This window comes from Clytia hemisphaerica, unplaced genomic scaffold (assembly GCF_902728285.1).
Source record: "Clytia hemisphaerica strain Z4C2 unplaced genomic scaffold, Clytia hemisphaerica genome assembly, whole genome shotgun sequence".
NCBI lineage: Eukaryota > Metazoa > Cnidaria > Hydrozoa > Leptothecata > Clytiidae > Clytia > Clytia hemisphaerica.
Window position 1 is genome coordinate 67,245 of NW_027103802.1, and position 13,187 is coordinate 80,431.

Genomic DNA, 13,187 nt, shown 5'->3' on the forward strand with positions numbered 1-13,187 from the left:
GCCGCCGGAATAACCGGTTTTCGGCATTTTCTCGAGATTTTATCGTTAATTTTTTCTGATTTTTTTGCGAATTCGCAATGTCTAAAATGTGACGGTGCCTGATTTTTGAGAGAAAAAAATTTCGACCAAATATGCCGGAAAAAGCGTTATTTTTTTGGCATTTTCTCGAGATTTCATCATAAATGTTTTCTGAATTCTTTCACAAAGATGTAAATGAGCTATGTCCATGGCGTTCTAAATTCAAGGCCTAGCAAGCGTGCTTTGACGTCAAAATCCTGTGGACCTAATTAATGATGTCATTGCAGTGTTGACGTCAAAAGAAAGAAAAAAATCTAACGTTCACACCTATTTTTGACGTCGTGTAAGAAAAACAACACCGAAAAAATGGGTAGAAAATGCATTGTGCGTGGCTGCAAATCTAATTATAACAAAAGTAAAGCGTCACAAAATGAAAATATACGAATCAGGAATGAAGAAAAATTAGCCGATTTTCGTAAAATTCCAATGTATGGTTTCCCAAGCAAGAAGAAAAGACTCTATGAAAGGCAGCGCTGGATCAAATCCATTCCGTACCTTACCGAAGAGATCGTCAATAATAACAATACACCAGCGGTTTGCCGTAAACATTAGCCAGAAAACGCTACTTTTGAAACAGGTGTGTAACCTTATTGCTTTCGTTGAATATTTGAACAAGCTAAAGTCTTCGGATAAGTTTTTCTCTGTTCATAGCTTATCTATTATATTAACATATTTTCGATATTATAAAAAATCCAAATCTGATGCTTGTTTTTGTTGAAAATTTGTATTTATAATTCACTCATAGGCCCATAAGATACAAATCTACAACACAAAGTTCAATTAACTCTTAAACGCTATGTTTATTTCTTTCTTTAGGTCAGAACGGCCTTCCTCGACCAATGGAACCACCATCAATCTTTGATAATATACCGTCCAGTTCCATTCCAACACCTCTTCCACCTCCAAGACCAACAAAACGCACGTCTTTCGAAACGCGCAGCCAGCAGGAGGATGAGATGGAAGAGTTTAGAAATCGCGACAAACTAAAATTTGAGGACATCGCCAACTCCGATCGATTAACATTACTCGGTTTGCCTATCGTCGCATTTTAAGTCAATGGTGAACAGTGGATTCAATCTGGTGAATATATATCAGGAATACCATCATTTTCGCTGAAAATATCGAAAGATTTGAGATTCATTGCATACAAAATGGGTGTTCAATGTACCATAAAATCCCTTTCGAAAAATCGTATCACTCATCTCAATTCATGGTCGTGTCTTGAGGAAGCACTTTGCTTTTTGAAAAATAGTGAATTCACTCGGGGACAATAACAATATACGTTTAAGCTGGGAGCACCATAAAACATGCTTCTTCAAACATTACAACTTGGTGATTTTTGGCTTCGAAGGACATAAACGCTAGCTCAGGAGACTCGAGGATTGTTATATCAGAGGAAACCCCGTACTATTTGATTGTTAAAAAAATTCCATGGCATATCATTCGAAAAGTAAAATGTTTGGGCTTTCCAAATATATATTAACACATGGAGGTATTTCCCTAAAGAAAGTGACGCTGTACCGCTCTTTTCGAAGAGAGAAAATTACAGTATGATTGACCAACTTGGTTTAAAAAAAATTAATTCAAGCATTTAAGGTGTATCTTAAAAAAACCGAGTTATGTAACTCGAAAATTTAAGTAAGTAGTAAGTAAGTATATTCATCTAGTGGCTGTCTGCGGAGCCGGGAGTGAGGGAGTCTTATCCCCTTTTCTATTTGCGCTAGAACTTGGAGATTGAATGCCAAGGTGGAGCGCCACACCTACTCTCAGCTCCCAGTAACTTACCACCTAGATCAGATTACCCAATCTAAGCTACTCATCCGCTGAGTTGGTGGTGATCGGGTATTGAAGCCAAAACCCTTAGATTGTAAGGCGAATGATCTACCGACTGAGCTACCCGGTCAAAATTTAAGGTGTACCAAAAATGACTGAGTTATGCAACTCGAAAAATTAAGGTGCACCTCATGACCCAGTTAAAATTAGTTCGGAAAATCAAAGTGTACCTTAAAATCGAGTTGTGACATCATAACTTGAGATTTTCATAACTCGGTTTTTCATAGCTTCGGTTTTCCAGCCACGTTTAATCTTCTAGATCGTCTATGTACTCACTGGAGCTTTTTAGCAAAGGCTGATAGAAAGAGTGGGGAAATGCAAGACCAGAGTCAAAGTAAAGACAACAAAACGAAAATTTCGCCCCTCAATAAGACGATAAAATAGAACAATATAACCATGATTTGAGATAAAAATGGGCAAAAATGAATGCATTTTGTGCGACTAGGAACTTCAATATAATGTTTATTTCTTTCCTTTCTTTCCTTTCCTAACATAATTTCCTTAAAACAATCCTTTTGCCAATTGATTTTTGTAGAAAAAAACAATAAAAAACAAGGCGTTTTTTAGCCATTTGAAAGAGTCAAAATCAAAATTTTCTCTCTTCAGCGCCTCGTCAGTCACTGTAAACATTTGGTTTTTGGTTCTATTTCTTTATTTCTACAGTTGAAAGACTAGGGAGCTGGAGTCAAAAACTCTTTTTGTGGTATCATTCTCGAGAGGGAGATAGGAATTTAACTGTGGAAATAAGTTCCCGCCCACCAAAAGCGAATAAATTTTATTGCCGTCCTCTATTTTTCTGTCGCCTGCCACTCTGAAAAAAACCAAAACCACTGTAGAGAGCCATGTCAACTGAGTATAAAAAAAACTTGAAAAGCGCCAAAATTTTTGCCAAAAAAACTTGAAAAACCACTTCAAAAAGACCAAAAAAACCTTGAAAACCTTGAAAATATCCCAAAAAAGAATCCGTAGACACCCTGTGATTGACATTCAACATTCATTCAACCACTTTTGGATTCAACTTTACATATGCACACATTCAACTTTTTTGTACTTTGCCGGTATATTGTTTTACTAAATTAAGAAGGACTTTCTCGAGTTACGACCATATGATGGTATTTAAAGCTTGAGAAGCTCTATAAACAATAAAGGTTGTTATTAATGAAAGATAAATTAGAGGAGCAAATTTCTTTAAAGATTCCGGAAAAAGAATTAAATCATTGCTGAAATAAACTTCTGACTAAATTACAGTATTTAGTATTCAGTTTCAAAGACAAGAAACAAAATTTGACATACAAAACACTTTTTCCAGTCAATGAATCAGCTCATCATCATCATAACCAGTCTGCTATTTTGTTTGTTTTGATTTGCACAAGTAATATTGTAATTCGTGTTATATCATACACTGTTATGATTTGCATTCATAACACTCGCTTCAGCCTTTCAAAGCTAAATCAAAACTAAAATTGTAATATGTAATAATGGTAATAGCATATAACGTAATATAAAAATATGTATACTACCATCCCGAAAAAAAAACCCGAACATTTACGGAAGAGACTAATTATGGGGATGCTTGGGCGACAAAACAAACAAACAAACACGGGCAACAAAATTTCGAGATTCCAGTCCACTATCTATGCGTGAAACTATGACTGCCTCCTCGTCGCTACGCTCTTGCGGGGGCAATAACAATATACGTTTAAGCTGGGAGCACCATAAAACATGCTTCTTCAAACATTACAACTTGGTGATTTTTGGCTTCGAAGGACATAAACGCTAGCTCAGGAGACTCGAGGATTGTTATATCAGAGGAAACCCCATACTATTTGATTGTTAAAAAAATTCCATGGCATATCATTCGAAAAGTAAAATGTTTGGGCTTTCCAAATATATATTAACACATGGAGGTATTTCCCTAAAGAAAGTGACGCTGTACCGCTCTTTTCGAAGAGAGAAAATTACAGTATGATTGACCAACTTGGTTTTTAAAAAATTAATTCAAACATTTAAGGTGTATCTTAAAAAAACCGAGTTATGTAACTCGAAAATTTAAGTAAGTAGTAAGTAAGTATATTCATCTGGTGGCTGTCTGCGGAGCCGGGAGTGAGGGAGTCTTATCCCCTTTTCTATTTGCGCTAGAACTTGGAGATTGAATGCCAAGGTGGAGCGCCACACCTACTCTCAGCTCCCAGTAACTTACCACCTAGATCAGATTACCCAATCTAAGCTACTCATCCGCTGAATTGGTGGTGATCGGGTATTGAAGCCAAAACCCTTAGATTGTAAGGCGAATGATCTACCGACTGAGCTACCCGGTCAAAATTTAAGGTGTACCAAAAATGACTGAGTTATGCAACTCGAAAAATTAAGGTGCACCTCATGACCCAGTTAAAATTAGTTCGGAAAATCAAAGTGTACCTTAAAATCGAGTTGTGACATCATAACTTGAGATTTTCATAACTCGGTTTTTCATAGCTTCGGTTTTCCAGCCACGTTTAATCTTCTAGATCGTCTATGTACTCACTGGAGCTTTTTAGCAAAGGCTGATAGAAAGAGTGGGGAAATGCAAGACCAGAGTCAAAGTAAAGACAACAAAACGAAAATTTCGCCCCTCAATAAGACGATAAAATAGAACAATATAACCATGATTTGAGATAAAAATGGGCAAAAATGAATGCATTTTGTGCGACTAGGAACTTCAATATAATGTTTATTTCTTTCCTTATAGGGGTCAAGCAATTCCTGGTGCTGAATTATTAATGGGTGATTTACCCATGAGACTGCAAGAGGAGGTAGCTTATGAAGAGATGCATAAGATTATTATGAAGGTAACTTTTGTAAATCCCATATAGAACTCCATTCGGGAACTGTACCATAATTCCTACTCTATTGTAGATTTTGTACTAGTGTCAATGCAAAGACTTACGACGAGTATTTGGTATTTTGAAGTCTGGTCTGTAAATGCACGTCGACTCCCTGTTGGAATTCAGGAGCTACTGGATCTTTTGATTGAAATATTCATCAGAGGTAGATATCTAAGACAGTGTTCGGTCACGCTAGTGGGTTTTTATTTGACACTTGTATGCGTTATAGTTAAAAAATCATTTCTAATCATCTAATTATCATATTGAACTAAAGAACATCTTATTGATCATTTTTTTATTCCTAAATGTCTTCTAGGTACCAATATTTATGAACACCGACGATTCCTTCATGAGACAGCTCACTGCAAAGCTAATCACTTATGTTTTCATGCCAGGTAAGGTCTAGTTGTTGCTTTCATACCATATATTTTACAGCTAGAAAACACTTAATTAAAAATTTGTAAATGCATTTATCATCATCCTCTTTAGCTCTTTAGTGCACTTGAATAGTTTTTGTTACACCAGGCAGCACAAGGATCAACAAATGGCTGTTCTTTCTCAGACCGAACACTTTTTGAAGTGTGAAATTCAACTTTCAGATAGTTAGGGCGTTTTGGATCCACTTTAGACTTGTGAACCAGTTTAGCGGTATTCCATTGAATAAGCTCCTTCATCGGAAGCCATTCTAGTTCAACGATATTTTGGGTAGTTGCGTAACGTGACAATACATTACTGCAGTAATATTTTGCACCTTTTGGAGACGTCGAACCATGTATTTAGGAATTTGAGCAAATACTGCACTACCATAATTCAACTTTGACAGAATAGAGCCTCTGCAAGTGACCATTTTAGAATCCCATAATTGCCAGGCGAGTAATTTTAGCGAGTTACTCGCCAACAGAATCGCGGGTGAATAAAAGAGCGTGGTTGGATAATAAAAAATCATGCGAGATCATAAATTTCAAGATAGCAGGAATTCAGACGATGGCTGCTGGACGTGTAAGCTCGATTATCATTGAAACCTTATTATGCATGGCATCACTTATGATTAGGAGATATTTATACATTTTAACACCCGCAATTTTTTTGTAAATCAAGTTTGTTTTGATTTAACTTTGTATTTTAACGACCAGCCAGGTCCTTTATTTGAGGACCATGCAAGTTTCCCTTCATTACGTAATGTTTTCACCGCTTGAGTTAAAAAGGTATCGTATGAAGTTTGATCGCCGCCAAAATTCGATCCTTCAAGTCGTCCCGTCGTACTATAAGTCGTTCCGTCGCAATTTTCGGTAGTCGAATCATCCCAAGTTTCAAGTCGTCCCGTCGCACTAGAAGCTCGCAGGTCGTAATTCTTTTAAGTCGAACCATACCAAGTTTCTAGTGGTTCCTATCAGAAGTTAACTCGTCGGAACTTGGTACATGTTCCAATCATGTACGTTTAACTGTTTTCATAAGTGTTCATGTCATCCATCAGGTTTATTATGGAGATAAAAATATAAATATAAATTTACATTGTACACCACACGAACAAAATATTATCTCCACAATATTTTGATATCTTCTGAGGCAACGACTCGACTTAAAATTTGGGATGTTTCGATTTCCAAAAGATTCCAACTTCTAATGCAACCTGCAGACTTCTAGTGCGCCGGGACGACTTCTAGTACGACGGGACGACTTGAAGGGTCGAACTTTGGCAGCGATCTAACTCCGTAGTATCGCGCTTAGCAAAAGGTCTGTATCGTAGCTCTGTTTAACAGGATGCACCATAATACACCAGAAAAATCATGAGATTATTTCTAATTGTTTCTAGTCCTCAGGTAATCAGCTGAAGTTTTTCATCAACAGTGCCAAAAATAATTGAATATATTATAAGGTTGAATGAATGTAAAAAAAACTTAAATTTAAATTTTCTTTAAATAGATTTACACCTCACTGACAAGTAGTGAAAACAATTAAAAGTGGGGTAAATCACTTTTTATACGACAATAAGACAAGAAGAAAGAACATAGTTTGCTTACATTCATTCAACTTTGATGTCTGTTTTACATACCAGAATGGAAACTTGTCTAAAGTGTAAAGTCATGTATTGACTGACTCGTTCTATTTGACTGAAATTCGTTCCTGAAGGCTGATTTGTCAAATAAAAGGGACTAGTGAAGGAAAAAAAATTGTTCCCACGAGTATTTGGTACTTTTTAGACCGGTCTGTAAAATACACGTTGACCACCTGCTGGAACTCAGGAACTACTCGAGTTTAAAATACAAGACATTGTGCAAAATTTCTATACTATTTATCTAATTCTTCTTTTAATGATTTCGATTTTTATTCTTAGGAGATACGATCGTGTATAGTGGTGACGTTGGTCGAGAGATGTATATAATGAGACGTGGTTTGGTTGAAGTTTTATCCAAGGAACAAAATGTAATGGCTACTCTAGGACCAGGAGGATATTTTGGAGAGGTAATTTTATTACAAATCTAATCAAAAACAATCATGCTGTAGGATTTTGCATTTACAGTGTAGATTTTTGTTAGCTCTGTCTTTTAAAATATTTGTGTAATTCAATCATTACATTGTTTGATAAAAAAGTTTTCACCCATTCTTGCTCCCGAAATCTCTCTTTTTATACGTGAGAGCTAAAGAGCCATTTTTTAAAGAGTCTTCAGAAGGGTGTGATACCTCACCCTCTTGGATTTTGCTGAAATTTAGACCAAATGATCTATCACACAAGAAAATAAGACCCTGAAATTTCACTTTGATATCTCCAGTAGTTTTGAAGATACAGCGTCTCAAAGATAGGCTACTAAGCGAAAATTTACCTCTAAAAATCAGATGATTTTTTCTGATTACCTACAAAAAGTTCTTGATATCCACTGTAAATCAGCTTTCTAATGTACTTGAATCAAAATTCATTGGCTTTCAAAATCTGCTCCCCACCATGATTTTTAGGGGTCAATTTTCCCTTAGTAGATCTTTGAAACACTATATCTGCAAAATTACTTGAGATATCAAGGTGAAAATTTCAGTAGAGTCTTATTTCCTTTTTTGGTCAAAATTTCATCAAAATCTTAGAGGGCAAGGTGAGATTAAAAAAAAAGACTCTTAAAAGGATTTTGCGGTAGGGTACTACAAAATGTAAATGTCGTTTTTTGCGAAATCTTTTGAGTAGAGCTTCGTTGTCATAAACAACCGATTATGACTTAATTTTAGGGCTAAAATACAATTACGATTTGATTTTGAACGTTTTATTAAAAAAAATTTAAAGTATTTTTTATGCTTTTGAGAATACAAAATTCTGCACTTTTTTGTCAATATTTACTAATAAAAATTGCTCCTATATGACTTCTTTTATTAAGTTCTTCCTTCAAAACCGAAAACCGAAAAAAAATATTGAGAGTAATCTTCAATCGTACGAATAAAACATGGTTCAAAGGAAAATAGTAAAATATAAACTCTTAGAACAAAGTAGTATTTTTTTGAATTCAGAGGTAAGCGTAACTAACCTACGCTTTTCCCAAAAAACGGCTGATATTATTTAACAAAATTCAACTGACCAATTTAATTCATCCCGACATTTTTGGGGAAGTCCATTGAAAACTACCCATAATAATATTTGGACAAGCCAACATTGTGCCAGCGTGAACAGGGTATCTCAAACCTTCTCGAGGTGTCATTTTTTCCTTCGGAAGGAAAGTTGGCCTGTTTTTAGAGTTAATGGATTTCCATTCAAGTTTAGACATGCTAAATTCTGCTCTCTCGCGTATTGGTAGCCATTTCAGCGAGATCACGTCTGATACGTTTGAGTAGCGGCCTCTCACAAAACTGGTGGTTACGTTTTGTATCCGCTGCATCTGCTGGATGAGGTAGGATGGTGCGTTAATGAAAAGAGCATTGCCGTAGTCACGTTGGCTCAATACAAGCGATTATAAAAGCTGCTTCCGTAGGATGGTAAGGTAGGTAGCGCTTGATACGACAAAGTGACTTGAGTGTAGCATATACTTTAGACGTATCTTTTTTTTTTATATGAGCGTTCCATTTCATATCCTCACTAAACGTTATACAGAGGAGTTTGAATGTTTTGACACGTTCGATGGTTTTTTCGTCAAGAGATTTTATCTCGTATTCAAGCTGGTGTCGTCTGGCCATTTGTTGTGTCGAGAATAGCACGTCTTTTTCGAATTGAATAGAATATTCTGGGTTTTCGACCATCTCTGGAGATCTTTGATGTCATTGTCGATTGTTTCCGTGCACTCTACGAAGTGTTAGGGTCTTGTGTGACGATACAGGCTGGTGTCGTCTGCATATTGCATACACTCTGCATCAGTATTTATTGACATGTCATGAACGTAGATATTAAATAGAACAGGGCCGAGGATACTCCCTTGGGGAACACTATTCAGTACGGTAAGTCTGTTCGATTCCTTGTCATTGATCTGTACGAATTGTAGACGGTTTGATAGGTAACTTTTAGTAGTAATGCAGACTTTGAAAAGTTAAGTTTATGAAGTTTTTCAATCATTATTTCGAAATCCACTGTGTCGAATGCTTTCAAGAAATCAGCCATAACAGAAAGAGTAACCTCACCACTACATATCCATCGCCTTTGATGATATCACTCTTGATTTTCATACATGTTGTGATCGTACAGTGTCCTTTTCGAAATCCAGATCGGTGGTTGGATAGAAGCATTAGAATTCTTTCGTATACTTTTGAAAGGATTGGGAGAATGGATATCGGTAGGTAATCTGACGGTTCACTTGGTTCATCGACTTTCGGAATAGGGGTTCGAGATTTTCCATTGGTTTGGAAAAGCGTTCTCCTCGATTGCAGTGTTTACTATGTGACAAATTGGACTGGTGATTTCGTTAATACAAAGTTTTAAGAATTGCGAGGGTATCTTATCTTGTCCGGTGGAGCAATCATTACGGAGTGAGAGGATTGCTTTTCTTACGTCCGAGTAGGTGGTTTTAGAGAAGCTGGATGTGTTCGGATTATCAGGACGTGTATCAATCAAATTCCGCAACGTTTCTTCAGGCTTAATTACAGAGTTCAGTAGCCTTACTATGGTTGTGTTATAATGTTCATTAAGTGCGTTTGGGTCAGTCAGGGTTGCCCCGTCTGCTGAAAATGTCTCGAATTTAGCAAAAGTCTGGAAATGTCTGGAAAGTCTGAGAAACATGTACTGTTTTCACTGTTAACTTTATTATCTTTGTTAAAGACAACCTTAGAATTTTGGTTTTTGCACGTTTTTTTACTTGTATATACTTTGTCACTTATAAAAAAGTCTGGAAAATATTGGTGTTTTTTACCTAAAGTCTGGAAAAATTTGGCGATTTTAAGCAAAAATATCTGGAAAAAATTGAGGTTTTTGGGCAAAAGTCGAAAGTTTCCTACCCGTGGCAACCCTTTCAGTGTCGATACTCCTTGGGTTTGGATTTAAAATCCGGTAGATGGTATTCCAAACTTCTTTCGGGCGTTTTGATGACAGTGCTTTTTTATAAAAGTTTGATTTGGTATTGCGTATGTGTTTCTTCACTTCGTTTCTAGCTTTACGGAATGCACCCCATGCTTGTTCGTTATGGGGTCGTTCATGTGCTCGAGTTCATAGTTGGTCACGCTCGCGGAGCTTAGCAGAAAGATCTTTCAGCCATGGAGCCGGTGGTCTCCTTATTTGCTAATTCGCGCACCTTTTAATTTTCGCGCGGCCCAGTGTACGCAAAAATAGGTATTTTTCGCGCACCGTTTAATTTCTGCGCAGTGGTAGTGCGCGAAATTAAGAACATTAAGGTACTTCGGCCGCTGATCTAACAAGCTCAACTAAAAGAAACCAGTCTTGAAAAGTAAAGTTAAATTAAAAAAAAAATTTTTTTATGAAAAAAAAAGTTCGCAAAAAAAGAAAAAAAGTCTACAAAAAAGAAAGTTTGGATGTCCCTTCTCGGCTCCTGTACATTTAAGCATAAAATCACTATATAAACGGTTTTTTATAAGAATATACTCAAAATTAATTCTTTCACAAAAATGCTCGTTTCAAAAGCTGTAAAACGGCTTTTAAGACGTAGCACTATTTTCATCATGTTTTGAATTTTTGCATTTAGGTTGGATTGATATTTGGAGAACCTCGCACTGCAGATGTCAGAGCAAAAACTTTCTGTGAGCTAGCAATGTTGAGGAAGAGTGACCTGGATGAAGTTTTGGTCAACTTTCCTCTTATTGAAAAGTAAGTATTTTTTCAACATAAGCCCATAGACGAGTCATCCATTGATTTTGATTGATTGGTCAAATTTGGTAGATACTCAATCAGTTTTCTACCGACATACGATCGTTTGTAATTGTCTGCTTATCAACTCATCGATTGCTGCTCGATCTTCCTGAATTTAGGAAGTACCTTTTATTACACGTTCTTTTGGACCTACATCGGAGATGCTTTAAATTAACCTTTGTCTGTTCGTTCGCTCGTTCGTCCGTTTTTTCTCGAGATTAGCTCATTAGTTTTCTGATTTTTGGCACAAAGGTGCAAAATAGTGATGTACAAAAAGTGACGGAGCCTGATTTTCGAGAAAAAGAATTTCCGGCCGAAAATAGCAGAAATATGCTGAAAACCTGTTTTTTGGCATTTTCTCGAGATTTTATTATTAGTTTTTTCCGATTTTTTGCTCAGAGATGCGTATTAGCAATGCCCAAAACATAGCGCAGTTCGATTTTTGAGAATTTTTTTTTTCCGGCTAAAAATACCGGAAATCGCCGTTTTTGCATATTTTCATTGGACTTTTTCTTTAAATTTCTTCGTTTTTTCGAACAAATACATTATTGATAACAATGCCCTCCATCAACTATTATTCAATTGTCAATAAAATCGATTTTTGAAGTCGGAGGTTTCTAAAAATCAGAGGAACAGCCGATTATCGTCAGAAAAACGGTTTTTCTTGGATTTCTCGAGCTGCACTTTATATTTTTTCATGGAATTTTACACAAATAGAAATACCTTAAATGAGACTAAGCCCGATTTTGGAAAAGGAAATCCCGGCTGAAAATGCCAGAAATATGCCGGAAAACCGTTTTTTGGCATTTTCTCGAGATTTTAGTATTAGTTTTTTCCGATTTTTTGCACAGAGATGTGTATTAGCAATGCCCAGCAAAATGTGGCTGATTCAAATATTTCAGAAAGCTTTTTTTCCGACCGAAAATACCGGAAATATGCCGGAAATCGTCGTTTTTGCAGTTTTTTATTGGACTTTGAACGCCGGGGGGGGGGGGGCGTTGGAATAAGCAGGGGGGTTGTAAAAATCTCAAAATTTAATAAGCGGGGGGTTTGGAATAAAAATGTCCTGGGTGGAAAATGCTTGAAAAGGAGGCTAATACAGCAGAATTAAGACAAGAAAAGGGTACTTTCAAAAACATTTTCCCAAAAATTAATAAGCGGGGGGGAGTTGGAATGAGAATGTCCTAGGTGGAAAATTTTCGAAAAATTAATTAGCGGGGGGGGCGGCTATTAGGTACCCGAGAGTACTCAGGCTCAGAATAAGAAACCAAGTTAAGGAACAGTTAAGAGTTAAACATGAGCTTATAAATATTTACAATAACCTTAACAAAAATGATGACATATTGATGAAACGACATTCAGCATGACTAAAGAGAAAATATGCAGCATTTATGCAGGTACAGAAGTTAGATATTTTGTAAATCCTAACTTGGCTGAAGAAAATTAGGAGTTCGATAACGACAAGTGCAAAACGCTTACTACTACTACTACTACTACTATACTACTACTACTACTACTACTACTACTACTACTACTACTACTACTACTACTACTACTACTACTACTACTACTACTACTACTACTACTACTACTACTACTACTACTACTACTTTAATACTTACTACTTACTACCTACTCCGGTTTGTTGTACACTTTACAGACCAGGGCCCGGTTGTTCAAAAAATCGATTAGATTAAATCCTGATTAACACTAATGGCGATTAAATTTCGATTAGTTAATCGCAGGGATTAACTTCCGTTGTTCTGGGAAAACCCTTTTCGAATGTTCCGTGACGTCATTTTTCAATTTTCGAACGTTCCCTGCGAAACCAAAACAAACAAGGAGAAATAAAAAAAACTCATTCAATAACAATAACAATCGAACAATCTATACAAAATGTCAGGAAAAAGACCAAGAAAAACTAACTTCACTGCTGATGAGATCAGAATCATCTTGGAGGAATACGAGGCTAGTCAGAGCACGATTGAAGGAAAGTTCTCCCCTTCAATAACAAACGCTGCTAAACAAGCTCTATTCTCAACTTCAGTTGAGCTAGAATCTGAGAATGTCTGTGTGTGTGTCTGTGTGTGTGTCTGTCACCAAAACTTTGGGGCAGGCTGGAGACTTCAAAAATGGTCCGATTTGGCTGA

General features: G+C 36.5%; 1 protein-coding gene across 2 annotated transcripts in view; it reads left to right on the forward strand.

Annotated features, from left to right (window-relative positions):
- LOC136806326 (uncharacterized) overlaps window positions 1-13,187 on the forward strand; it is a gene marked incomplete at both ends in the record, with an annotated part of 116,288 nt that overhangs the window by 62,567 nt on the left and 40,534 nt on the right. For both annotated transcript variants that reach the window (XM_067062878.1, XM_067062879.1), the window contains 4 exon segments: window positions 4,640-4,739; window positions 5,092-5,170; window positions 7,111-7,238; window positions 10,874-10,995. In XM_067062878.1, coding sequence (XP_066918979.1) covers window positions 4,640-4,739; window positions 5,092-5,170; window positions 7,111-7,238; window positions 10,874-10,995 — 429 coding nt within the window.